This window comes from Saccopteryx bilineata, chromosome 5 (assembly GCF_036850765.1).
Source record: "Saccopteryx bilineata isolate mSacBil1 chromosome 5, mSacBil1_pri_phased_curated, whole genome shotgun sequence".
Classification (NCBI taxonomy): Eukaryota; Metazoa; Chordata; class Mammalia; order Chiroptera; family Emballonuridae; genus Saccopteryx; species Saccopteryx bilineata.
In genome coordinates, this window is record NC_089494.1 from 262,453,591 (window position 1) to 262,477,727 (window position 24,137).

Genomic DNA, 24,137 nt, shown 5'->3' on the forward strand with positions numbered 1-24,137 from the left:
TTTGACTCATTCTGGCTAATAAAAGCATCATAACAATGATAGGTATCACTCCTTGAGTGCTGAAGTGGACATGTGCGCCATCTGGTGCTGTGTGCCCAGTGCTCCCTCTGCAGGTCAGCACCCGAGACACAGCTGTGCGGAGGCCGCCCATGCTCAGCACTGCGTGGTCGGGGGTCACACCAGCCTGCGGGGTAGCCTGGCCCCGCCCGTGCTCAGCACTGCGTGGTCGGGGGTCACACCAGCCTGCGGGGTAGCCTGGCCCTGTCTCCTTGGGTGTAGCTGCAGCTGGGCCTGTCGGCCATCACAAGGACTCGGGCTTTTCCTCTGAAAAGCCTGCGGGTTGGAGAGTTTGGAGCAGAGGGTCCTGTAACTGGGCCTCATGCTTGTAAGAGGCTGCCGTGCTCTGAGACTGGCTCGGCCAGGCGGGGCAGGTGAGGGAGCAGTGGAGGCAGCCAGGCAGGCAGGGCTGGGGAGGGCCGCGGGGGGTCCCCGTGAGGGGGTCCACATGTACGTATCTCGTATTTTGAGGGTAGGGCTGACAGGATTGGACGTGGTGGGGGGGGAATGGAGGAGTCAAGGAAAATAGCCAAGGTTTTTGATCTGAGCAGCTGTAGGAATGGCATTTTCATTTATTGGGGAAAAGGAAATGAGGGAGGAACACGGACTCGTGGTGGGTGTGTGGGCAGGGGGTGTGGAGACAGATTTGGATGTGAGAGGCCTGTGCCAGCTCGTGGTGGGTGCGTGGGCAGGGGGTATGGAGACAGATCTGGATGTCAGAGGCCTGTGCCAGCACCAAGTGGAGATTGTGAAAAGGCAGCTAGCTGTGCATGTGTGGGACCGGGTCCCAGGGGAAGAGGTCAAGGACAGACCGTTTGCTTGTCTGTTTATCTCACCCAGAACTGGCCCTCTCACAGGGCTTGGTGTAGGGCCCAGCAGGAAGCTAGGTGATTAAGACAGTAGGGAGAGGGGAGGCCTGTGGTCAGCCGCCAAGCAGAGGCCCATCTCGTCCGGAGACCACACACCCTTGCTGCCCAGTGGGTCTGGGGCAGTGTAGGAATCAGACCCTGGTCTGTGAGGTCCAAACACTTTCCACTTGGCTGTTTTCTCTGAGAAGTAAGAGTTACTACAACATAAATGCCATTAGGGCAGGACCCTTGTCCCTGTGCCCTGCCCACCGCATTGGGGTGCTCCTGGCTATTTTCTGACTGCACGAGTGAGCGGATGGGGGACCCGTGGTGGTGGTCTGGAAGGCTGTGCAGGGACGGACGGACCTGAGCCGTGCTGCTCCCCCGTGCGGCTGTCAGTGCTCAGACTCGGAGTGCTGCCGTCTGAACCTTGGAGTGCTCTTACCGTGAGCAGAGCACCTAGCCGTTTGTCTGGTACTGGCTGCTGAGTGTCCTTGTCATAGTTAAAAAAGCGGTGGTTGAGCCAAGTGGTATAATGTTAGCATTTTTGTCCCCACTTACAGCATGTTCTAAAATATGGGTATAATTTATTTTATTTCTTAAGATACTACAGGCTCTCAATAGTCTTGAAAGCTGTGGATATGGTATACTATTAAAATATGATTGTTAAGATTATCTAATAGTTTACATTATAGTTGGGGAAACAAACAGTTTCTCATTCACAGCTCCCAGTAAGTAATGTGGAGTACCTGCCAGGTGAAGACAGCACGGTGGCTGCTGCTTACGGCCCCTTTTCCTTCTCAGTGTGTTATTAGGATGACCCAGGGGTCTGAATACACATAAATATATTTAGATTAAAAACATACAGAAATGCACGCGGGTAGGATGCTGCAGTCAGGGACAGAAGAGGAGCCTGGTGGGGAGAGCTTGCTTTATGCAGAGTTGAGGTGTAAGTTCAGTTTCTCTGTCGTGTGTGTGTAAGAGCAGATGATGTACCTCTGAGTCGTATTAGTCTCCAGGACTACTAAATTTTACAGTTGCATCGAGTTCCAAGACAAAGCAGAAGAAAGAGTACCGAGTCCCTTGGTTGTGTGAGGCTCTAGCCCGTGGACTGCAGTGGCCAGCTGCCTTAGTGCTGAAGGAGAGGGGGAGCGGATCCCCGAGGCTCACGTTCTGCACTGGGTCTGGCCTGGCTTCAGAGTCAGTGACATAGGCTTGTGTACAGAGCAGCGTGCAGCAGGCGCGTGTCAGCTGACACCGGTGTTAGGTTCAGGATCTGGAGGAAGTGGAATAAAACGGCCCTCCTCAGCCCAGCTTGAACACTATGGTAAGCAGTCTCCCTGATGGAATTGTGTGGTCCGAGCAGTGTTTGTGACTAATGGCTGCCGTGGTTGTGAAGAGTGTTTTTGAGGAAAGAGCAGTTCTCTTTTGGCCCACTTCCCTGTCTCCCTCTGTCCTGTGTCCCTAGTAAAAGCTGCGATCTGATGTGGATAAAATGTAACTGTCATTGTTTACAATTAACCCTTTTCATTGTAATCTTTTGCCTCACACTGTGGCGGGGACCTGGTTTCTCGTTTAGGATAGCTGGACTACTTGTGCTGAGTCATTCTGAGTTAAGTGAGTAGGGCAAAGTTCTATTTTTAGCTTCTCAAGGCCCAGGAGGGCAAAGGGTGAACAGAGTCATGTGCACCTGTTTCGCAGTGCCCACCTAGAAGGACTCAGTTCTCTTTTAAATACTTTTGGTCGCTGAAGAAGGACAAGGTTGCCAGGAAATGCATTCACTTTTTTGTACATTGTAAAAGATTTTTCTTTCCTATTGTGAGAAATGGAAAAGTGTTCAAGTTTAAAAGTCTACATGAGTAAAAGGTTGTTTGTGCCGATGATAACATTCATTTTTCCTTAGAGGTCGGCTATAGTCTTGTCCTCCCAACTTCAGACTCCCGGGCTCTCCTTCAGTTGTGCCGTTTCTGCACAGAGGCTGCACCCTTCCCGTGAGCTTAAAGGGACAACACTGCCAGGCGGCAGCTTTCCAGACTGCTCCTTGTTGCAGTCGTGAGTGTTCACTTTAAGAGAGAAAAATAATTTTGTTTTCTTAGACCAGGAGCTTCTTGAGGACTCAGATGAACTTTCTGTGGTTTTTCTTTGTGTTGAGTTTGGTATAAGACCTCACTGGCATAGGTGGGGAATAGAGGGTGACTCTTCAGTCGTACGGTGGGCATTCAGGTCCGTAGGCTGCCCCATCAGTGAGAGGCCATGCTATACTACTCTGGCAAGACAGAAGTCTTTTTTTTTTAGTAATTGCTACTGAATATATATATATATATATATATATATATATATAAACTGCTCACAAAAAATAAGGGATATTTCAAAATGAATATGAAGCGATAAAAAAAAGAAGCATCTGGTGGGGTTTTTTTTATTTAACAAGAACATCAGAAAAGCAAAGGACAAGTCAAGGAAAGTTCTATTATGCAAATGAGATGCAAAACCAACTTTTATTTCATTGGTGAAAATGCACTTGACCAAAGGCTGTAAGTAGAGTGTCTGCCTGTTCCCTGATCCCCTAGTTTTTGTGAGTAGTGTACTTAGTTGGTAAAATATTTACACTAAATTGGATCTACAAACATAATTTTCAAACTCTTCTGTTTATTTAAATATCAGTACTGTATTTCTTTTGGAACATGGAAAATGAATTTATTTGTAAAACCTTTATATTAAAACAAAAGCATACAAATACTGATCTTTACACCCGGCGGTAACCGGTGGTGTGTGTGTTCTCACGCAGAGCTCCGGCATCGAGATGTTAGTGGAGGAGCTCTGCTCCCGGCTGAAAGACCTGCAGAGTAAGCAAGGTGAGCTGTTCACACGGGGCCCGAGGTCAGCGCAGAATGGGGGGAGGGAAAGCTTAGAATTGAGCAAAACAAGAACGAGCGACAAGTCCCTTGTGCTGGGAGGCAGCCTCTCAGTCACTGGGAGACAGGCCCCCGGCACCGCCTGGGGAGGGGGAGGGGGAGGGCGAGTCCTGAAGCCCGGAGACGGAGAGCAGCACTGGACTGCTCTTAGCCACTGCCCTTGGCGTCTGCCCGCTGACACCGGGCCTCCCGAGGTGCTGGCCTCAGCTGTCTCAGGTTTAGAAGGACCTTCTGCCTCGGCTCTCGGAGTTTTGGGGAAGCAGGCTTGACAGCCTCAGTAAGTCATCTGCTCTCATGAACCCTCGCAACTCCTTTCCTCAACTTTTCTGTAGCCCTTGGCGGGAGAGCTGCACAGAGATTGGGAGCCTTGGCTTTCCTGCCCTCTTGGTGCCCCTGTCCCTGCCTGTCGCAGCCGTCGCTGCCCACCAAGGCGGGCCTTCCGTTATGGGTGTGGCTGGCTTGTTTTTATTCCCAGGCAGCTGAGGGGATAGCCCCTTGATTCCATGTTAGTTGAAACACAGCCCTTGGACACTTAGGTGTTAAGTGATGGATTGTGAATTGTGATGAAAATTTTTCTTGGCAGATTAGCATTAGTTAAAGTGAGTCAGTATAAAAATCCATGAGTACAAAATTTTGTGAGAAACTATTTTTGTAATCTAAACAGATGTTGTCTCCTTCTGGTGTAATTAACAAGTACACAGGGGAGTTAATCTGTAAGTGCCCCTAGAGCACTGGCTCAGGATAAGGTGAACGGGCCTCCCCTCTCGGCCTGTGTTTCTGTGGTTTAGAGAATTTGCTCGGGCACCCTGAAGAAGTAGATGTTGATTAAAAAGACAAACTGCTATACAGTTCTTTTTAAGTCACAAAAACCTGTATAATTTCCATTACAGTTACTCGAGAAATTTTAAAAAACATGACAGATCTTTCTGAATTTTTGTTTCATAACAGAAGAGAAGATTCACAAAAAGTTAGAGGGGTCTCCTTCTCCAGATGCAGAACTATCCCCTACAGCAAAGGATCAAGTGGAAATGTATGTACGATTGTATTCAGTATTGAACTGTGCATTTGTTAAAGTCAGGCCATTAATTGTTACATGGTTTACAGTTTTTGGTCATCATCTTGCATGTAGTTTCATATTTTATAGTTCATGAGACATTAATTGAGCACTTGTATACTTGACACAATTCAAAGGTGAATACGATGGTTCTGTCTTTAATATTCATATTGAATCAGTAGTTGTGCAATGAATGAGTGAAACAAACAAGGTTTTTACAGTCAGTTCATGTCCTGTTACCGCTGAACTTCAGGCCAGTCCTTTGGGACAGCTGGAAGAAATTATGCTTATCCTTGTTTCACACACCGGAAACCAGTTTCCCACCACTGATTCCAAAGGGAACATGGGCATGTCATTGACTCTGTCGACTGTGTTTGCTAAAGACACTTTCAGTTCTTTCTTTATAAATGGTTAGTGTTAAAATCACCTGCATTATAAGCAGACTTCTTTTTTTAATTAATTAATTTATTCATTTAGAGAGGGGAGAGAGAGAGAGAGAGAAAGAGGTAGAGAGAGAGAAGGGAGGAGGAGCAGGAAGCATCAACTCCCATACGTGCCTTGACCAGGCAAGCCCAGGGTTTCTAACCGGCGACCTCAGTGTTCCAGGTCAACACTGTATCCACTGCGCCACCACAGGCCAGGCTAAGCAGAGTTTTTATTATGCATTTTATTTGACTTTTCTGAACTTCTCAAACTTAAGGGGAAAATAGCATTTGGTTGGTTTCAGTGAACCTGGGCTGTCCGGCCTGGTAGGTGTGAGCCGCGTGTGGCTCCTTCAGGTGGGATGTACTGTGAGTGTAAATTCTCACCAGGTTTCAAACACTTAGTATAAAAAGAATGTAACTAGTTCATTAACATCTTTTTTTTTTTTTTTTTGCACTTTTCTGAAGCTGGAAACAGGGAGAGACAGTCAGACAGACTCCCGCATGCGCCCGACCGGGATCCACCCGGCACGCCCACCAGGGGGCGACGCTCTGCCCATCCTGGGCGTCGCTATGTTGCGACCAGAGCCACTCTAGCGCCTGGGGCAGAGGCCACAGAGCCATCCCCAGCGCCCGGGCCATCTTTGCTCCAATGGAGCCTTGGCTGCGGGAGGGGAAGAGAGAGACAGAGAGGAAGGCGCGGCGGAGGGGTGGAGAAGCAAATGGGCGCTTCTCCTATGTGCCCTGGCCGGGAATCGAACCCGGGTCCTCCACACGCTAGGCCGACGCTCTACCGCTGAGCCAACCGGCCAGGGCCTCATTAACATCTTTTAATATCGATTACATATTGAAATGATCTTCAGGTTATATTTGGTTAAATACAATATGTTTTTGAAATTAATTTCACCTCTTTCTTTGACATTTAATGTGACTCCTAGTACATGAAAAATTACGTATGGGGCACTCAGTCTGTCTCTGTTAGACAGCTATAGTTCAAACCGGAAAGGAGAGCCAGGCACAGGCCTTTCTCCCTGCCTGGGTGACCTGATGGTGGCCGCATCCGAGCGGCAGTCCCTGGTAGCCGGCCTGGCTCGAGATGCTCCCGGCAGCAGTCTGTCTCACCGTGAGGTCTCCAGCGGCTACCAGCTTCCTAGCAAAGTAAAAACTTTTTCCTTGCTTTTAAGCCCTCTGAAACCAGCCTCCCCGGCTTCCCTGCTCTGCATTTCCAGCGGCCACTGGTCTGATCAGGCATCGGACGTGGTCAGGCCCACGCCAGGTTCCTGCCCCTCAGTCATTGCTCACCGCCTGCTGCCTCTCGGGACCGTCAGCTCACTTACGGTCCATTGTCACTAACTGTTCTGGGCCCCGCCAGCATCCTCTTTCCTGAACCCTGAATACCAGCATCCCTACTAACTCTGGGGGTCTCCCTAGTGCCCGGCATTGGGCTCGCCTCCTGAGGAAAGAGGTGACAGCGACAGTAGTCCCTTACAAAGGTGCTGCTACCACTCATTCCCATTCTTAATTCCTTTACTCCTCACAGCTGTGAGGTCAATGCTGTTATCACCCCCTTTTGTAGGCCAGGAAGCCCAGCCACAGAGAGGGTAGGTGACATGCTGGAGGTCATGACAGCTAGAAGGTGACAGTCAAGATTCAGATTCAGGAAGCGTGGCCTCAGATCATGCTTGCAGGTCTTTGCCACCTGGCCTTCTGGCTGTGTCCGCCCGGCGCTCGCAGACTTGTGAGGTGGGCCAGGTGGCCATCAGTTTATGGCGGAGCAGATGCATGGAGCAGAACATGGACTCATCCGCTGAAAGTCACGAGCATAGTGAGTGATTGAGCTGAGACGGAAATTAGCTATCTCTTATCAGGAGATTATACTTTTCCCACTACGTTGTACTTTTCACTTGCGGCCCCTTAAATAAACTTCAGGCTTTGAAGAAAAAACTCTTTTTACATGTTTTCTTAACATTCCCATAATGCTTGTCTCAGCGCTTGGTATGTAGGACTTCACATAAAGGCTATTTTACTGTATCACTGATTACTGAGAAGCTGATGGCTCATGGGTGACGTAAGCGTTGACTGTGAGAATGAAACTGCATCTCTGAGGTTGGCAGTGCCGCCTCCCTGTGTCAGGTGCATCTGTGCCGCTTCTGAGCCCTCCCGCTGTCTTGCAGGTACTACGAGGCGTTCCCGCCCCTCTCTGAGAAGCCCGTCTGCCCGCAGGAGGTTGTGACCGTGTGGAACACGCCTGCAGCCGGCTCCTGCTCCAGCTCCTCGTCGTCCTCCGCCCCGCCGGCCAGCACAGACACGTCCTCGCCCAAGGACTGCGCCAGTGAGGGGGAGACCGCGCGGGGACGGGGCAGGGAGGCGCCCGCCGCTGCGCAGGAGAAGGCCCCGGGCAGAAGCCGAAGCGAGAAGGAGAGCAGGTTCAGTCACTGCGCGATGGAAGAAAAGCCCGCCCTGTACAAAAGGCAGATCCGACACAGACCCGAAGGGAAGCCTCGCCCTCGCTCCTGGTCGTCCGGCTCCAGTGAAGCGGGCTCCAGTTCCAGCGGCCACCAGGGGGAAGGGAGAGCGGCCACGAAGTGCGTGAAGGTGAGACACAAGACGCGAGAAATCCGCAGCAAGAAAGGGCGCGGTGGGCAGAGCAGGCTCGCCCTGAAGCACGTCGACAGGGCTGACAGGAGCGGCCACCTGGGCGGCAGCGGTGGCCCCGGCAGGCAACTGTGCCGACGGGCCAAGAGGCCGCTGAAGGAGGCGGGCCGGAGGGACGCAGAGGGCACTGCGGGTAGAGACCTCTACCTGGACAGCAGGAACGACACGGAGTACAAGGAGGAGCCCCTGTGGTACACCGAGCCCCTGGCGGAGTACTTCGTTCCCTTGAGCAGGAAGAGCAAACTGGAGACCACCTACCGGAACAGGCCTGCCGCGCACGCCCCGGCAGCGGAGGCCGCGGAAGGCCTGTCTGACTCCCTGCACGGGCTCTGCATCGGCAACAGTAACGCTCATAGAACATACCTCGCGGCGGGGACTTTCATTGACGGCCACTTTGTAGAAATGCCCACAGTTATAAACGAGGAGCTCGACCTCACTGGGACCTCTCTCTGTTCTCTCCCGAAGGACGACCAATACTTAGATGATATTCATCTCTCAGAATTAACACACTTCTATGAAGTGGACATTGATCAATCCATGTTGGATCCTGGTGCCTCAGAAACAATGCAAGGAGAAAGTCGGATTCTGAATATGATTCGACAGAAAAGCAAAGAGAAAACAGATTTTGAGGCAGAATGTTGCATAGTGTTAGATGGAATGGAGTTGCAAGGGGAACGTGCAATATGGACAGATGCGACCCGCTCTGTGGGCGCCGAGGGCCTGTTCCTGCAGGACCTTGGCAACCTGGCGCAGTTCTGGGAGTGCTGCTCGTCCAGCTCCGGCGACGCCGATGGGGAGAGTTTTGGGGGAGACTCCCCAATCAGACTGTCTCCCCTCGTAGACAGCACGGCTCTCGACCCGCATTTGCTCGCTGGCAATCAAGAGCTCTTTTCAGATATTAATGAAGGATCTGGTATAAACTCTTGTTTTTCCGTGTTTGAAGTGCAATGCAGTAATTCTGTTTTACCATTTTCTTTTGAAACACTCAACTTGGGAAGTGAAAATACAGACTCTAGCGTGAATATGCTTGGGAAGACACAGTCTAGATTGTTAATATGGACCAGAAATAGTGCCTTTGAAGAAAACGAACACTGTTCTAATCTTTCAACGAGAACCTGTAGTCCGTGGTCCCACTCAGAAGAAACACGTTCGGACAATGAGACATTAAATATTCAGTTTGAAGAATCCACACAGTTTAACACAGAAGATATTAATTATGTAGTTCCTAGAGTCTCGTCAAATTATGTAGATGAAGAACTTCTAGATTTTTTGCAAGACGAAACTTGCCAGCAGAACAGAACTTTAGGAGAAATCTCTACTTTAGTTTTCAAAAAAAAATCTAAACTAGAATCTGTCTGTGGTATTCAGCTAGAGCAGAAAATGGAGAACAAAACCTTTGAAACGACGCAGGCGTGTCGTGAAAGCCCACGCGGGGATGGCTACAGCTCAGGGGTTATTAAAGACATTTGGACAAAGATAGCAGATAGAAGTTCTGCAGCGATGGTAGAAGTAGAAAGAGTCGCTGATGAGTTGTTTTCGACAGATGTAAATAACTATTGCTGCTGCCTGGATGTGGACGTGGAGGCGGGGCCCCTCCAGGAGCCGGACAAGGCTGTGCAGCGGTCAGAGTACCACCTGTGGGAGGGGCAGAAGGAGAACCCCGAGAAGAGGGCTTTCGGGTCCGGGGAGCTGTCCAAGGTGGACGGTGGGGATTACACCACGCCCTCGAAACCTTGGGACGCTGCCCAGGAGAAGGAGAACGCGTTCATTCTCGGAGGCGTTTATGGAGAACTGAAAACCTTCAGCAACGATGGGGAATGGGCGGTCGTGCCGCCCAGCCACACAAAAGGAAGTTTGTTGCAGTGCGCGGCCTCTGACGTCGTGACCATAGCTGGCACGGACGTCTTCATGACCCCGGGAAACAGTTTCGCTCCCGGGCACAGGCAGTTGTGGAAACCCTACGTGTCCTTCGAACAGAACGACCAGCCGAAGAGTGGGGAGAACGGATTAAATAAGGGATTTTCTTTTGTCTTCCATGAAGACTTGCTAGGAGCATGTGGTAATTTTCAAGTCGAAGACCCTGGACTTGAATATTCATTCTCTTCCTTCGACCTAAATAACCCGTTTTCACAGGTTCTTCACGTAGAATGTTCGTTTGAACCCGAAGCGATTGCCTCCTTCAGCCCTGGTTTCAAACCGAAATCAATCCTCTGCTCTGACTCTGACAGCGAAGTGTTTCACCCCAGGATCTGTGGCGTTGACAGAACGCAGTACAGGGCTATCCGGATCTCTCCTAGGACTCACTTCCGCCCCATTTCTGCGTCGGAACTGTCCCCGGGAGGAGGAAGCGACTCGGAGTTTGAGTCTGAGAAAGACGAGGCCAATCTTCCCGTTCCTCCTCAGGTGGATGCCTTTGAAGATCCGCAGGCAGACCTCAAGCCCCTGGAAGAAGATGCAGAGAAAGAGGGCCATTACTATGGAAAGTCGGAGCTTGAGTCTGGAAAATTCCTGCCCCGGTTGAAGAAGTCTGGGATGGAGAAGAGCGCCCAGACGTCGCTGGACTCCCAGGAGGAGTCGGCCGGGGCTCTGCCAGCCGGGAAGCCGAGTCCCTGTTTGGAATGTAGCATGAATGAGTCTCCAGAAATCCACTTAGGAAGCTCAGAGGCCAGTTGTAAAATAATGGCACAGTGTGAGGAAGAAGTGAATAATCTTTGCAGTTGCAAAGCAGGCTGTCAGTTCCCTGCTTATGAAGATAATCCCGTTTCTCCTGGGCAGCTGGAGGAGGTACGTGTCTGTGTGTTGTTGGTATCTGATAAAAGCATTTGATCCAAGAACAGCCATGTAAAGGTAAGTGAAGAGAGGGTCTTAAATTATTGGGAAGTGAGCTTAACTGTCTGAAAATTTATCATTAGAATTTTACAGAAGGACTTAAAATGGACTTGATCTTTATAAACTTGAACTAGATGTTTTGCAGGAAAAAAACCCACTTTAGAATAAATTACAGGATATAAGATTCTTATGTATTGTCTGAATATGCATGTATTACGATGAAAGCAAAGTCTAGTACATAAGCGTTACAGCTTTCAAAGTTGACGAACCAGGAGGTGGCACTTTGCTCTTCATTCAGAATAAGCAGCGAGTCTGTCTGACAGCCTCCAGAACGCTGAAATCAATTGCATCTGTATAGAGCGCTCTAAAGTGTGTTGTGGTGCATGTAAAAATCCACCCATGATCCACATACAACAAAACAGCGTCTACAGAACCTATGCAAACACTCAATTTATACAAAGTACCCATTCCTGAAGTTGTGTGAACTATCTGTGAAGTATGACAAGTGAGAGGAGTGGTTTTGTTCATGGGAGTCATCGTACCTTTTGACTATTCCTAAGAAGTGGTTTGAGGTTGACTTGATTGTACAAGAAATAATACGTAAAGCATTATGACCTGTTTCACAAAAAAGCAGTGATCTGCCCCCTTTTCAGCTGTTACTCGATAGAGCAGTGCCGGGCCTTTTTAGGAACAGCGTATTCCAGGGACAGTTGGTTAGGAGTCAGGACACCTGTGGCCAGAGCAGACGAGCGCTCCCGTCCTCCATCCGGCCTCCAGCGCACTTGCCCTCCTCTGGCACCTGTAACCCTGCCTTCAGGCCTCTCCCCCACTGACACAGCCCGGCTCCTCTCCTCTCCCCCACTCCTCCCCTCCTTGCAGCGGAAAGTTTTTCCCTTCTCTTCATTCTTCATGCATTTCATGCCTCTTTTTTAAAATTGCATTTTCCATTTTTCATGAGTCATTTATGTGCTTTCTCTTGTTAGATTATAAGCTCCTTGTGGGTGTGGACCATGCCTTCCTCATTTGGTGGGTTAGGGCCTGGTGTGGACACTTGTGACAGTTGTGACAGTTGGAAGCCCGCAGGCACAGCAGTCACTGCTCTGATCACGTGCCTGGAAGTCCTTAGACATGAGTTGAATCGCCCTGAAACTCTGAATTTTTAACTTGCTGAGAGCAAAAAAACAATGTTGCTAGCCTTTGTCTGTTTGTTTACTGCGCCACTTTTCATCCTTAAATATTCCTTTGTGTACTTTGTATCTCACCTGGCTCCAGATTGGGAAGAAAGAAAAAGAGGGAAGAAGTGCGATTCTGCATCATGCCACTACCATATTCCTTCGCTTTCTAGTATGTTGATGTATCTATGTGTTATCAGAACTCTGGGTTGTCATGGAAGTTTTAGGCGCCAGCAGAGTCCTCAGGACAGTCTGGCTGTTGTCGGTCCTGTCACCCCTCGTCCTGGCAGCATCGCCTGCGTCGAGAGCCAGCGTGGAGCTTGCTGCTTAGATGCATGAGGTGTGGCGAGGTGGGGAGAGTGGCCTGAAGGGACGGACGGTTTGGGGTCAGGCCGGGACCAGAATCTGCGCCTCTCCGCTCTCGCACTGCCTGGCCTTTCGGCAGCCCCTGCCGGGGTCTCTGCCCTTCTCCAGAGTGAGGACCATCTTTGCAGAGGGTGGTCTGGGAGCCCCATTGTAAAGGTCACTCGTTGCCTACCTATGTCAAAGCAAGCGGACTGACAGTGTAGGAACTTCAGTAGAGTTGGTGCCCAGGAGCATGAATTAGGATTTTTTTCAGAAGTTCAAGCCAGCAAACATGTTATCAAATACCCATTGGGTGCCCTGGATGAGCAAGGCATTGACCTTGCCCTCAAGGAAGGTCTAGTCAGAAGACCAACTTGTAAACAGACCATTTATTTCGATTCAAGTAGGTAATTCATTCCGACGGTCAAGTTCAGACCTCACAAGAGGGAACAGGCACAGTGAAGATGCCCCTCCCCACCATCAGCCACAAGTATGAGCTCTGGTGTCTCTCCCAAGGATATTTTCTGCAGGTATAAGCAAATATATGTTGACATCTATTTCCTCCTATTTTTTCTTCTTATTGAAATAGCACTTTATTATTATCACCCTTCCTTTTTTATTTTCGGAACACTATTTCATTGTGTGGATGTACCATGATTTACCCAGCTAGTCCCTTACCCTTTACGTAATTTTAGGCACCACGGTTAGCAGCGTGGTGGAGGTGAGCACAGGATGGCGTGGGAGCCCAGAGGCAAGCACTCGAGCCTGTGAGAGTCAAGGAGGGAGTTTTGCAGGGTCAGAGAGGACGCTGGGCGCATTGGGCAGGCGGAATAGCAGAAGTGAAGGTGCAGAGCTTGAAGTTGACTTCTCATGTGTGGACAGCTGCCGGCAGGAGTTCCTGGCTTCTGAGGCTGAGCAGAGTGTGCCTGGGGTCCGTCCGTACTAAGCGTGCGGCAAAGTGTTCTGCGTTCATGTGCTTGCTGATTAGAGGCTCACACTTGGGAGCCCAGAAAGGAAGCGGCAGCTGTGCTGCCTGGCGGACAGTGTGCCGGGGGAGTCGGGGAGCCGTGACAGGCGGAGGGGTGGGGCTGTCCCGGAGCTGTGGCACCCAGCCCCCCCGTGCCAGGGACCAGGCCTGCTGCTTCCTCCCCATCACCCTCCTGACTTCCCACAGAGACCTGTGTCCAGAGAGTGGAGCACCGCCCAGACCCCAGGCTAAGGGACAGACCCGAGTTCTCGGCACTGTTTCGCACTTCCGGTCAGTTAGGGAACCGTCAAGCAGCCGTGTGCTGTCTGCTGTTGGTCTCTGCGTGTATCTCTTCATTTGCATTGCCTCTCTTTTCTCCCAGAGAATAAGACTCATTTGGAAGGTTTTCTTCCCCTTTTGTGCCCCAGACAACGGTGCTGACTGTGGCAGTCAGTTCCGGAGCATGGCCTTCCATGCGGGACAGGACGTGGCAGAGTCTGACACGGGGCCTTTTCCTGGCTCCCCTCTTTCGGAGAACCACTGAGCATCACGCTGCTGCTAAAAGTGTTTCTAGTCAGGCTTACTGGATTAAGTTCATGTCTCTTCTTTCTTTCCATTCGTTCACCAAAGAGTCATTAAGAGCCTGTTATGTCCGGGTGCTGTTCTAGATGCTGTGTGTAAGGAACAAAGAGGGCCGCGTCTGTGGCCTTACACCCAACAAGCACTGGTTTCCGTGTTCCACCAGGAGCACCGGGTCCTGTGGTCCGCCAGGAGCACCGGGTCCTGTGATCCGCCAGGAGCACCGGGTTCTGTGGTCCGCCAGGACGCGGTGTCGTAGGGGGAAGGAGCACCGGGTTCTGTGGTCCGCCAGGAGCACCGGGTTCTGTGGTCCGCCAGGACGCGGTGTCGTAGGGGGAAGGAGCGCCGGGTTCCGTGGTCCGCCAGGACGCGGTGCCGTAGGGGGAAGGAGCGCCGGGTTCCGTGGTCCGCCAGGACGCGGTGCAGGGAAGGAGCGCCGGGTTCCGTGGTCCGCCAGGACGCGGTGCCGTAGGGGGAAGGAGCGCCGGGTTCCGTGGTCCGCCAGGACGCGGTGCCGTAGGGGGAAGGAGCGCCGGGTTCCGTGGTCCGCCAGGACGCGGTGCAGGGAAGGAGCGCCGGGTTCTGTGGTCCGCCAGGACGCGGTGCCGTAGGGGGAAGGAGCGCCGGGTTCCGTGGTCCGCCAGGACGCGGTGCAGGGAAGGAGCGCCGGGTTCTGTGGTCCGCCAGGATGCGGTGCCGTAGGGGGAAGGAGCGCCGGGTTCCATGGTCCGCCAGGACGCGGTGCGGGGAAGGAGCGCCGGGTTCTGTGGTCCGCCAGGACGCGGTGCCGTAGGGGGAAGGAGCGCCAGGTTCTGTGATCCGCCAGGATGCGGTGCCGTAGGGGGAAGGAGCACCGGGTTCTGTGATCCGCCAGAAGCACCGGGTTCTGTGGTCCGCCAGGACGCAGTGCCGTAGGGGGAAGGAGCACCGGGTTCTGTGGTCCGCCAGACGCGGTGCCGTAGGGGGAAGGAGCACCGGGTTCCGTGGTCTGCCAGGACGCGGTGCCATAGGGGGAAGGAGTGCCGGGTTCTGTGGTCCGCCAGGACGCGGTGTCGTGGGGGGACGTGGCACTGGGTACGGGTGTGGGCGACGAGGGTGCTTGTGGGAGTTGGCCACCATCGGTCTGGCGTCTGGGCAGCCTCCTGGGTCGGCGATCTCAGCGCAGGCCTGCAGAGAGCGAGCCGTGAGCCATCTGCAGGGAACAGGTGCCCCCTGGCAGGGCTGTGCCTAGTCTTGCCCAAGGTTGCAGTCTCTTGTTTTTCCTCTGTTCTCCTCATTCTTTTTATTCTCAGCCAGGCCAGAAGTCAAATTAGTACAGTAAGCAGGCATTATTGAAACAAAGCATGGTCGTCTATACTGTGCAACCTAAAACTTGTAAAGAGCTAAGTGGAAAGATGTCATAGAATAATGCATGTTCATATGGCAGCGGTAATATAGTCGATACTGATAACCTTGACAGGGTGACGTGGTCGCTAAACTTATTCTGATGATTGCTTCCTTGAGTTTATAAATATTGAATAACTATGTTGTACATCTGAGACAAATACTATTTTGCAGACTATATTTTAACAAAAAAACATCAGGAGACAAAACAGCATAAAAATAATGTATGTTCATTGACTGTGTGCAGCAGAAGACAAGACAGGCCCTGACGTGGGAACTGACCCCGTGTGCAGGACACAGAAGCCGGCAGGCGCTGTGGTGGCTTCAGCAGGAGAGGGAACGGGAACGGGGTGCTTGCTCCTCAGGAGCTCTGGTCCTGGTGGGAGCTGTGCTCCGGGGCCGCAGACCTCGAGTCCAGGTGGTGCCAGGCCCTGGACTTGGAGGCATAAAGATAAATGAGACATGGTCCCTGCCCTTACAGGCTCACCTCCGCTTCCCCTCCTGCTGAGCCGCCTTCCTTCCGCTGATGCAGCCCCTTGGCTGCCTTGACCCCTCCAGCCTGCTTTCCCGGCCTCCTCCTGTCCTGCCTGGTCACTGCTCCCTCCCTTGTCCTCCCCGTTCCCACAGCCTCACTGGAGGACTCGAGCATAACTATGCTCACAGATACAGCACCATCCCTTTCGCAACCGACCAGGACATTTCTTCTCGACTAGGCTCTGGTTTCCCCTGGTTTCTTTCTTTGGTTGTGCCATGGGGTGTGGAGGGGGTCTGTCTGTCAGGGAGCCGTGGGGGTGTGGAGGGGCTCTGTCTGTCAGGGAGCCGTGGGGGTGTGGAGGGGCTCTGTCTGTCAGGGAGCCGTGGGGTGTGGAGGGGGTCTGTCTGTCAGGGAGCCGTGGGGGTGTGTGTGGGGTCTGTCAGGGAGCCTTCCGTGTTGCTCCTGAGCAACACTGAGTTGTCACATCGAATAGGGACACGTTGGGAGAGATGAGGCCATCCTGGGAAGGTCTCCGGTGCCCTGAGCTACAAGCAGGTGCAGTGAGCCATCTTGTACCAGCTGCAGACTGTGTCACTGGCCTCGTTTCCAGCCAGTCTAGCTGTGACAGTTCTGTAGGCCGTGGCTTCTGTTTATCTAACCAGAGTACTCATTTTTATTGTCAGAATAAACTGCCAGAGAAAATACTGGTGGCTGACAGACTACTCCGAGTAGACAGGACAACTCACCTTCAGTTTCTGATCTCTGAGTTCTGGCAAGTTACTCTAAGCAAAAATGAAAATTTGAAGTGTGTTTCCCATTTGGTTAAATAAAAAACACAATTGCTGAATCAAAGTCTTAAACCCATAAAATAAGAGAGTAACAAAATCCTGTTAGAGAGTTGATGATTATTACTTGCTAAAACAGTTCAGATCTTAAATCTGAACACTGATGAGATGTCTTCCGAAACAGTGAAGATGTGTGTCACAGGGTTGTCACTGAGCAGCAGACATCTGTCAGGCGTGTCAGGGACTGTGGGGGAGCAGACACTGACTGGGCTCCCCTCGGGCGCCTGTCAGACCCAGTGGAGGAGGAGCCTGGGTGAGGATGGCCTGACCACCAGCATGCCAGGGTGCGTGTGGTGACCCCAGCTGGAGGAGGAGCCTGGGTGAGGATGGCCTGACCACCAGCATGCCAGGGTGCGTGTGGTGACCCCAGCTGGAGGAGGAGCCTGGGTGAGGATGGCCTGACCACCAGCATGCCAGGGTGCGTGTGGTGACCCCAGCTGGAGGAGGAGCCTGGGTGAGGATGGCCTGACCACCAGCATGCCAGGGTGCGTGTGGTGACCCCAGCTGGAGGAGGAGCCTGGGTGAGGATGGCCTGACCACCAGCATGCCAGGGTGCGTGTGGTGACCCCAGCTAGCCGCAAGTCTTCTGTGTAGTCACCACTCGCAAGGACACTCCTTGATCACGGATGGCAGCTGCTGTCTCTTGCCCACGGGCCACGCTGCGTCCAGGCTGCACTGCCCAGGCAGGTGGGCCGGATCTGGCCAGGGCTTGAGAGTTCCACTAGTAAAGGGCGGAGCCTGAAGTCAGATGTGGGTCCCCCTTTTTGGCCTGGGCGCCCTTCTGCCAGGGCCTGGGGTGCAGAGTGGGAGTCTCCTGCTCAGGAGCCCCCCTCCTCCCGTGTTGAAGGCTGTGTCTGTTTGAACCTCGATTGCTCTCAGCGTGATGATTGGGTTTCAATCCATCCAACGTTCTTCTCTTTCTCACTGAAACCGATAGTTCCTTTATAAACACATTTAGGCCGATAACTGCCTGTCAAATTCCCTTCTGTCTTGTGTCTGCTTTCTTGACTCCCTTGAGCCTGGTGGGCGTGTGAGGAAGAGTGCCCTCCCTGTTCTCCTTACAGCCCCTACGCCAGTAAGGACAGGACTGTCCTCGTCTCTCTGTGCTCCCCAAGTCTAGGAACTTGTCTTACTTGGGGGTAAGGGGGTATTTCCTGATACGTTTTTTACCTTGTAAGGATTTTGTTGTGTTTTCTTTTAAGATTTTCATTCCACTTCTAATATAAGTGCTTCTTAAGAAAAACTCATTTTGTATGCTGTGAACACTGGCTTTTTTTATTCACCTTATCTGGAACAGTAGAAAACAAAACAAAAAAAACCTCATCAATTTAAAAACCCTGGGTTTGTAGTCCATACTAAATGCTTGAATTTTTCTTTCATCCTGAAAGTTTGTAAACCTCTTCTGTGTTTGGTTTGATCTGAACAGTTTTCCGTCCTGAACACTGAGGTACAAGGAGTGAGTGGAAGTCAAGAGAAGCAGAGCTGGTGGGAGAAGGCCTTGTACTCCCCTCTCTTTCCTGCGTCAGAGTGCGAAGGTAAGGAGGCCGGTCACCCTCCCGGGTTTCTGGGTCGTGAAGAGCAGTCCTTCCTCCTTTGCTGAGAATACCAGTCAGAAACACACTGACCCAGAGGCTTCCGTGTGGCTAGCCTCTGTCAGGCACTGGGGACACAGCGAGCGAGAGCCGGCCCCTGCTCCCAGACCGCGCCGCCGCCTGATGTGGAGGGAAGACGTGGACACGTGTGACTGCAGTGCGGCCTCTCTGTGTGAAGGGGCGCAGGCCAGCTCCCAGGGGGTCGTGGGGTGGGGGTGGGGGTGGGCAGGGCGCAGGAAGGGCATGCTGCACAGAGGCCAGGTGGCAGAGGCAGGCTGAGGGAACAGGGTCCCTGGGCCGGCTGCCTTGTTGCTGAGCCCAGAAAGACAGGCAGGAGAGGAGCTCGTCAGGAGGTGTGGGCCTGCCCAGTCAGGAGAGGAACGCGTAGGCGGGGAGGCCGCGTGAGGGGTTTCAAACGGAGTGTCAGCTGTGTTCTAGAACAGTCCCAGCGGCAGAGCGGAGGTGGCGTGGACAGACGGAGGGCGCCCGCGGGAGCCCTGGGCTCTGCAGTGGTCTCGGGGTGCCGGGCACGGGCGGGGTGAAGGACGGGGGGAGCACAGAGGAGCCCTGCTGCCTGCCGCCCTGTCAGGGGTCCCTGCTCTGCAGTGGTCTCGGGGTGCTGGGGCACGGGCGGGGTGAAGGACGGGGGAGCATGGAGGAGCACCGCTTTCTGCCGCCCTGTCCAGGGTCCCTGCCCCGTTAGAGTTTGTTGAGTGACCTCTGTGAGGAGCGCGTGGCGGGAAGCTGGGGAGCCGGCCCGGGAGGTCTGGGGAAGACGAGCTCGTCTGTGGGCTTCCGGGGCACTCCCCGAGACACTGGAGAACGCCGCGGTTGACATTTTAGAAGAAGTGGGCGCTTGAGGAGGCGATGTCAACGGACCAGCCGCCACGAGGTTGGGCTGGTCTGAGGGCTGTGGGGCCTGTAAGTCGTCTGCTCATGTTTCCATGGTCACGTCCTGTCTCACCAGCCAGTCTAACTGACGTGGACACAGCGCCGTCACTCTCTGCCTGGGATGCCGCGTCCGCCCGGGCACTTGGGCACCAGGCCTGCCCGCCCTTGCAGCCTGGCTGCAGCCGACGGGGGAGGGGACGCTGCACCCTGTGTTTCTCTCCGTGCTGTGGGCACAGAAATGGCCTGCCAGACCCGGCCTTTCTTCCTCCCACAGCTCTGCAGGGTCATAAAGGGAGCAGAGAGCAGGGGCTTCGTGTGAAGTGTCTTTGTCTCGTTCACGGCCTTCAGTCAAGACCTGCTCCCCGCCACCAGCTAGTGTCTGGGTTACCCGTAACGTCTGCAAGATGCCCTCACTGCCCCTCCTGTGTTACGTGGCGCCCACAAGCCTGTGTGATGTTGCCCTGGTTTTCAGGTGGCCGAGCGAATTCTCAGGTCTAGTGCTTTGCCCAGAATCGGCCCGAGTCCAGCTGTCCTGTGGTTCAGGGGCTCTGCTGTCTGCAGCAGCTGTCTGCACGTGGTGCCCAGGGAGACGCTTGGGTGACGGGCACACCTGCCTCGACTCCTCTCTGTCCTGATAAGCGTTAGGGTGCAGGCGCAGCTCACAGGAGAGCAGGTCGGAGGGCCGGGGCCCCAGAGCAGGGCAGCAGGGCCTCCTGAGAAGGGCCAGGCGGGAGAGAGGACGGGCAGCGGGCAGCGCCGGGGACATCAAGCAGGACCAGTGTCTGTGAGGCTGGGGATGACTTCCAGCCACGTGAGTCCATGCTGTGTGTGTGTGCTGACCGGCCTTGGCAGCCCCGGTCCAGTTTCCTGTCATTAGTGAAGAATCAGGTCCAGCTCTCAGTCCTAGGCCCTTGGCTTCCGTGCGGTCCCTTGGTGGGCGCTTTTCCTGTGTGTGAAGTGGCATACAGACAAGCTCTTGGTGGATAAATAACGGTAGCCAGGGCTTTGAATGACCTTTACCTCGCAGCATGAGTTAAATCCCTGCGCAGCAGCCTTGTGATGTTACAATAGAAGAATCGTTCTTTCTCTCTTGTCATTCCAGGGGGCTGGCCAGGGAGGCAGGCAGCCCCTCACCTGCTCAGCCGGTCTCAGCTCCTGAAGCTTCTGCTGTTGCTAATGATTAACAACGAGCATGTGCACGTCTGGGGCTGACCGGGGAAAGGGCAGGGTCGTCCAGTTTACACTGGGCAGGAGGCAGAGGTCAGCCCACCTGCACGCTGCCCCCTGCTGCCTCGCCGGACACCTATAGGTGTATTCGTTCAGCAAGTATTTCTTGCCAGGCACTGTTCTAGGCACCGGGGATGCAGAGGTAACAGGTAGAGTTCCTGCTGTCCTGATTAGCTGACGTTTGAGTAGGGCCCTGGGGAAATAAGGGTGCACACCATGTGGGAGTGGGGATCCCTGCTGGAGCAGGAGCGCATTGGCTGGACCCCCGCATGCCCGGCGGAGGGGGGGACTGGGTAGGAGTGCAGTGAGGGAGGCAGTCAGCCAGGCAGCAGGGAGCCAGACCCACAGGGCCTTGCAGGCTGTGGTGCGGGGATCTGTCCGGCGTGGAGGTCTCGGGCTCGTGCACTCCCTTCTGCACTTGCTGGAAGTGTGTGCATTATTCTGGCATTCAAGGGAGAGCCCTATAGGGAGACAGTGCAGATAACAGTTAAGGGCTCAGGAGACAAAACTGAGCGGGAATGCAGCGCTTCTGTTCCCTACTGGTGGGCCTTGGGCAATGGCCCAACCTTTGTGGGCCTCTGTGGTCTGTCTTTGAAGACAGGCTGTAGCTGGGCCTCCCTGGGAGAAAAGCTATGCGGAGTGAAGTGCCTAGAACAGGCCCGACACAGCGTCCTCATCCACACGCGGCAGCTGTCAGCACGAGGGGCATGAACACACTGACCGTCAGGCAGAGTCCTGTCCTGCTGCCTGTGGTGTCACGGCCCCTTTGTACCCAGAGACTTCCCAGAGCAGGAGGAGGACGGAAGGGGCAGGGGCTGGGAGGACCCAGAGCCTGGGGGCATGTCCTGGTCAAAGAGAACTCCCTTCCCAGCCTCACCTAGCCTAGTGCGAGTGCTGCCCCAGCAGGGGGGCGTGGGGGTGGTGGGAGCCGGGCCAGGCCAGCCAGGAGGAGGTGGCCGCCTAGCGTGGGTGCACAGGGTGTCCTGCCCCATTGAAGCACGTGGTGTTTACCCCGCTGTCCCAGAGCACCCAGCCCCCACGCCCAGGGGCACTGAGTGTGCCAGCACTGTCCTTGGGGGGCACACATCACGTCTTCACACTTGTGCAGAGATCTGTGGGCACGTGCTGGGCCTGCGTTAGAGCTGAGGGGACTGAGCTCCTAGGTTCCGTCCATTTGCCCAGTTGTGGCATGAGGAGCATGACCAGGGCTCAGCGGACGTCTGTCTATCCCAGAGCCTCGGAGCTGGCTGTTCTCGTGCACCTAGACTGGTGACTTGAAGGACCTGAAGCAGAGAGGATGACGGGTTCTGGTGCATCCAGTGTGGCCGTGTGGCCTGGGTGAGAGGCCTTCCCTCGGCCCAGCAGTCACGGCGCCGGCCTGTCCTCTCTGCTCTCTGTCGGACAGCACACCATCTCACTGACCACCTGGGAAAGGGGAGCAACGACAGGGTGCAGGCAGCGGCCTGCCCAAGGGCTTCAGTCTGTGCCGCCCCGATGGCCAATAGGGCTGGTCTAGACCAGGGGTCAGCCGGGAACCTATGGCTCGGGAGCCAGATGTGGCTCTTTTGATGGCTGCATCTGGCTCGCAGACAAATCTTTAATAAAAAAAAATAATAACGTTAAAAATATAAAACATTCTCATGTATTATAATCTGTTCATTTCCTACCACTCATGTTCATGGTTGCAGGTGGCTGGAGCCAATCACAGCTGTCCTCCGGGACAACACCAAATTTTTATCGGATAATGTGCAACGTACACGGGTCGTTGTGTGGCTCTCACGGAATTACATTTTAAAATATGTGGCGTTCATGGCTCTCTCAGCCAAAAAGGTTCCCGACCCCTGGAGTAGATGGAGCCCGAGGGTTCTCAGCCTGGCTGTGCCTCCAGGTCCCTGGGGAAAGAGCTGTCACTTTAACATTAAACATATGTATTGAAAACTGGAGGGAAAGAGAAGTACCTGGGAGCTTTTTAGAAAATGCAGATACCTAGACTCTTCCTAGACCAGTTCAGTTAGTGTCACGTGGGGGCTGGGCTTGCAGACCCCCTTCCAGTTCCCGAGTGGCTGGAGTGAACCAAGGTTGAGAGCCAGTGGACACTTGATTCCTTCCAGGGTCAGCCGAGGTCCCCGTTCGCGCCCTCTGTGGGCCGCTTACCCACCACACCACCGCCCTCGTTCTCTGCCCTTGTTCAGGTGAAAGGCGGTCGTTAGTATGTTGTTGAGGATGCTGCCCCATTCCGTTCTCTCACTACACACCCTCCTGTCTGAGTCCCCTTGTTTGTTTGTGATGGGAGTGTACACGCCATGCGCCATCTCGCCCTCCGTGCAGCATGCCCTCTGGGAGCTCCGGCCTGCCAGTCTTCAGCCTGTGTCCCCAGGGCCTGTCACACTGGGTGTGGACACAGACGCACCTCGGAGGTACTGCCGCTTCGGGCCAGGCCCTCCACCCCCACTGGTGGGGGGTCTTGCTTTCAGTTCACTTGAGTTTAAGTTTGAAGCGCAGTGAAGTGAGGTGTGACTGTGGATTGAACGAGTGTGTCATGTAGGGTAACAGGAATATATGGTTATGCTGGCCTAGTTTTTTAAAAACTCAGTCTGTTGGAAGGATTTTAAATTGGTCTAGTGATTTCCTCCTACACCCCGCTGGCTACTTAGTAGTACTTGAAATCTCCCGAGGGTTGGTAGACCTAACTGATCTTTCAGCAGAGAGTGAAACAAGAATGTATGTTTCATAACTGTGTCTTAATGGAATTTCCCCCTTTCCCTTTTTTCCCTTCTCCATTCAAAATGATTAAGAATGTTTTACAAATGCCAAGGGAGAGAATGGTATAGAAGAGTATCCCGATGCTAAAGACAAACCCAGTAATGAAGAGCGTCTATTAGATTTTAATAGGGTAAGTGCACTGTCCTGCTCCTTACTGTTAACTTACAGATGGCCACCCCGCCCCATCACTCAAGCTGAAACCTGGGAGTCCTGCGCTCTGCCCGCCATCACCCAGCTCCAGGGGCCTGCCCTTGTGCCCTGTGGACTTTGCTTGTTCTGTCGCCTCCCACCTCAACCTCCCAGGTTTCCCGGGTCCTCGCCTCTCCTCCTCCCCCTCCTTCTCCCACTGACTGCTGCCAGAGGGGTCTCTGTGTGCAGACTGGAGCCTCCCCTCCCCGTACGGCCTGCGGTGGGCACCCTCTCCCCCCTTCCCAATGCAGCCCAGCAGCCCTTTCTGTGCCCCGCACCATGCGCACTGTGGAGGATGCAGATGCAGATGGCGGGAGCTCCGGTGAGCAGGCGGGCGGCGGGCGGGTGGCAGGGCCTGGGAGCTCTGCTCAGCTAGCTAGGCAGGCAGGCGGGCGGGCGAGGGGTCAGACTGCTTTTCCTTCCCAGTGTGATGTCAGAGTCAGGCAGGGGAGTGAGAACGCTCTCCCAGAGCGCCGTGTGTTGCTGCTGCTCATCTTCACTCCCTGCCATGGCCCCACTGTCCCCGCTCAGCGGCTGTCCCCTCCCACAACTCATCCTTTCTCCCCCCCTCCACATGCAGCCTGTGTGTGGGCCCTGAGCACCCACCACAGCCCTTTCAGGTCCCTGTGCCCCGCCTCCACCGCCCTGCGCACTGCTGGCCCTGGGGACAGCTGCGGGCCTGTCCCTGGTCTTCTCCTCCGCTTGCTGCCACTCTTCGGTCTCTCCCCGCACGGCACGGCCAGGTAGATGGTGCGCGGGCTGCCTGCCCAGTGCGGGCCTCTCAGCAGGGCCACAGGTGGGCAGTGCTGTTACCCCGTGTGGGAGAGGCCCTGGAATATGTGAGCTTCAGAACCAGGTTTCTCGGGTCCACCCGTGCCTGCTGAGTGCAGACCTGGGCTGGTGGGAGCCTCACCTCGGACGCGGACCCA

The 24,137-nt window shown here is 53.9% G+C and overlaps 1 protein-coding gene across 2 annotated transcripts in view; it reads left to right on the plus strand.

The window, feature by feature from the left end:
- Window positions 1–24,137, plus strand: part of KIAA0232 (KIAA0232 ortholog) — a 95,770-nt gene that overhangs the window by 66,392 nt on the left and 5,241 nt on the right. The window contains exons 4-8 of one of the 2 annotated variants that reach the window (XM_066233298.1): window positions 3,694–3,760; window positions 4,769–4,850; window positions 7,471–10,735; window positions 17,973–18,081; window positions 23,052–23,149. In XM_066233298.1, coding sequence (XP_066089395.1) covers window positions 3,694–3,760; window positions 4,769–4,850; window positions 7,471–10,735; window positions 17,973–18,081; window positions 23,052–23,149 — 3,621 coding nt within the window. The remainder of the gene's footprint in view (window positions 1–3,693; window positions 3,761–4,768; window positions 4,851–7,470; window positions 10,736–17,972; window positions 18,082–23,051; window positions 23,150–24,137) is intronic. The other variant, XM_066233299.1, reaches the window with a different exon arrangement.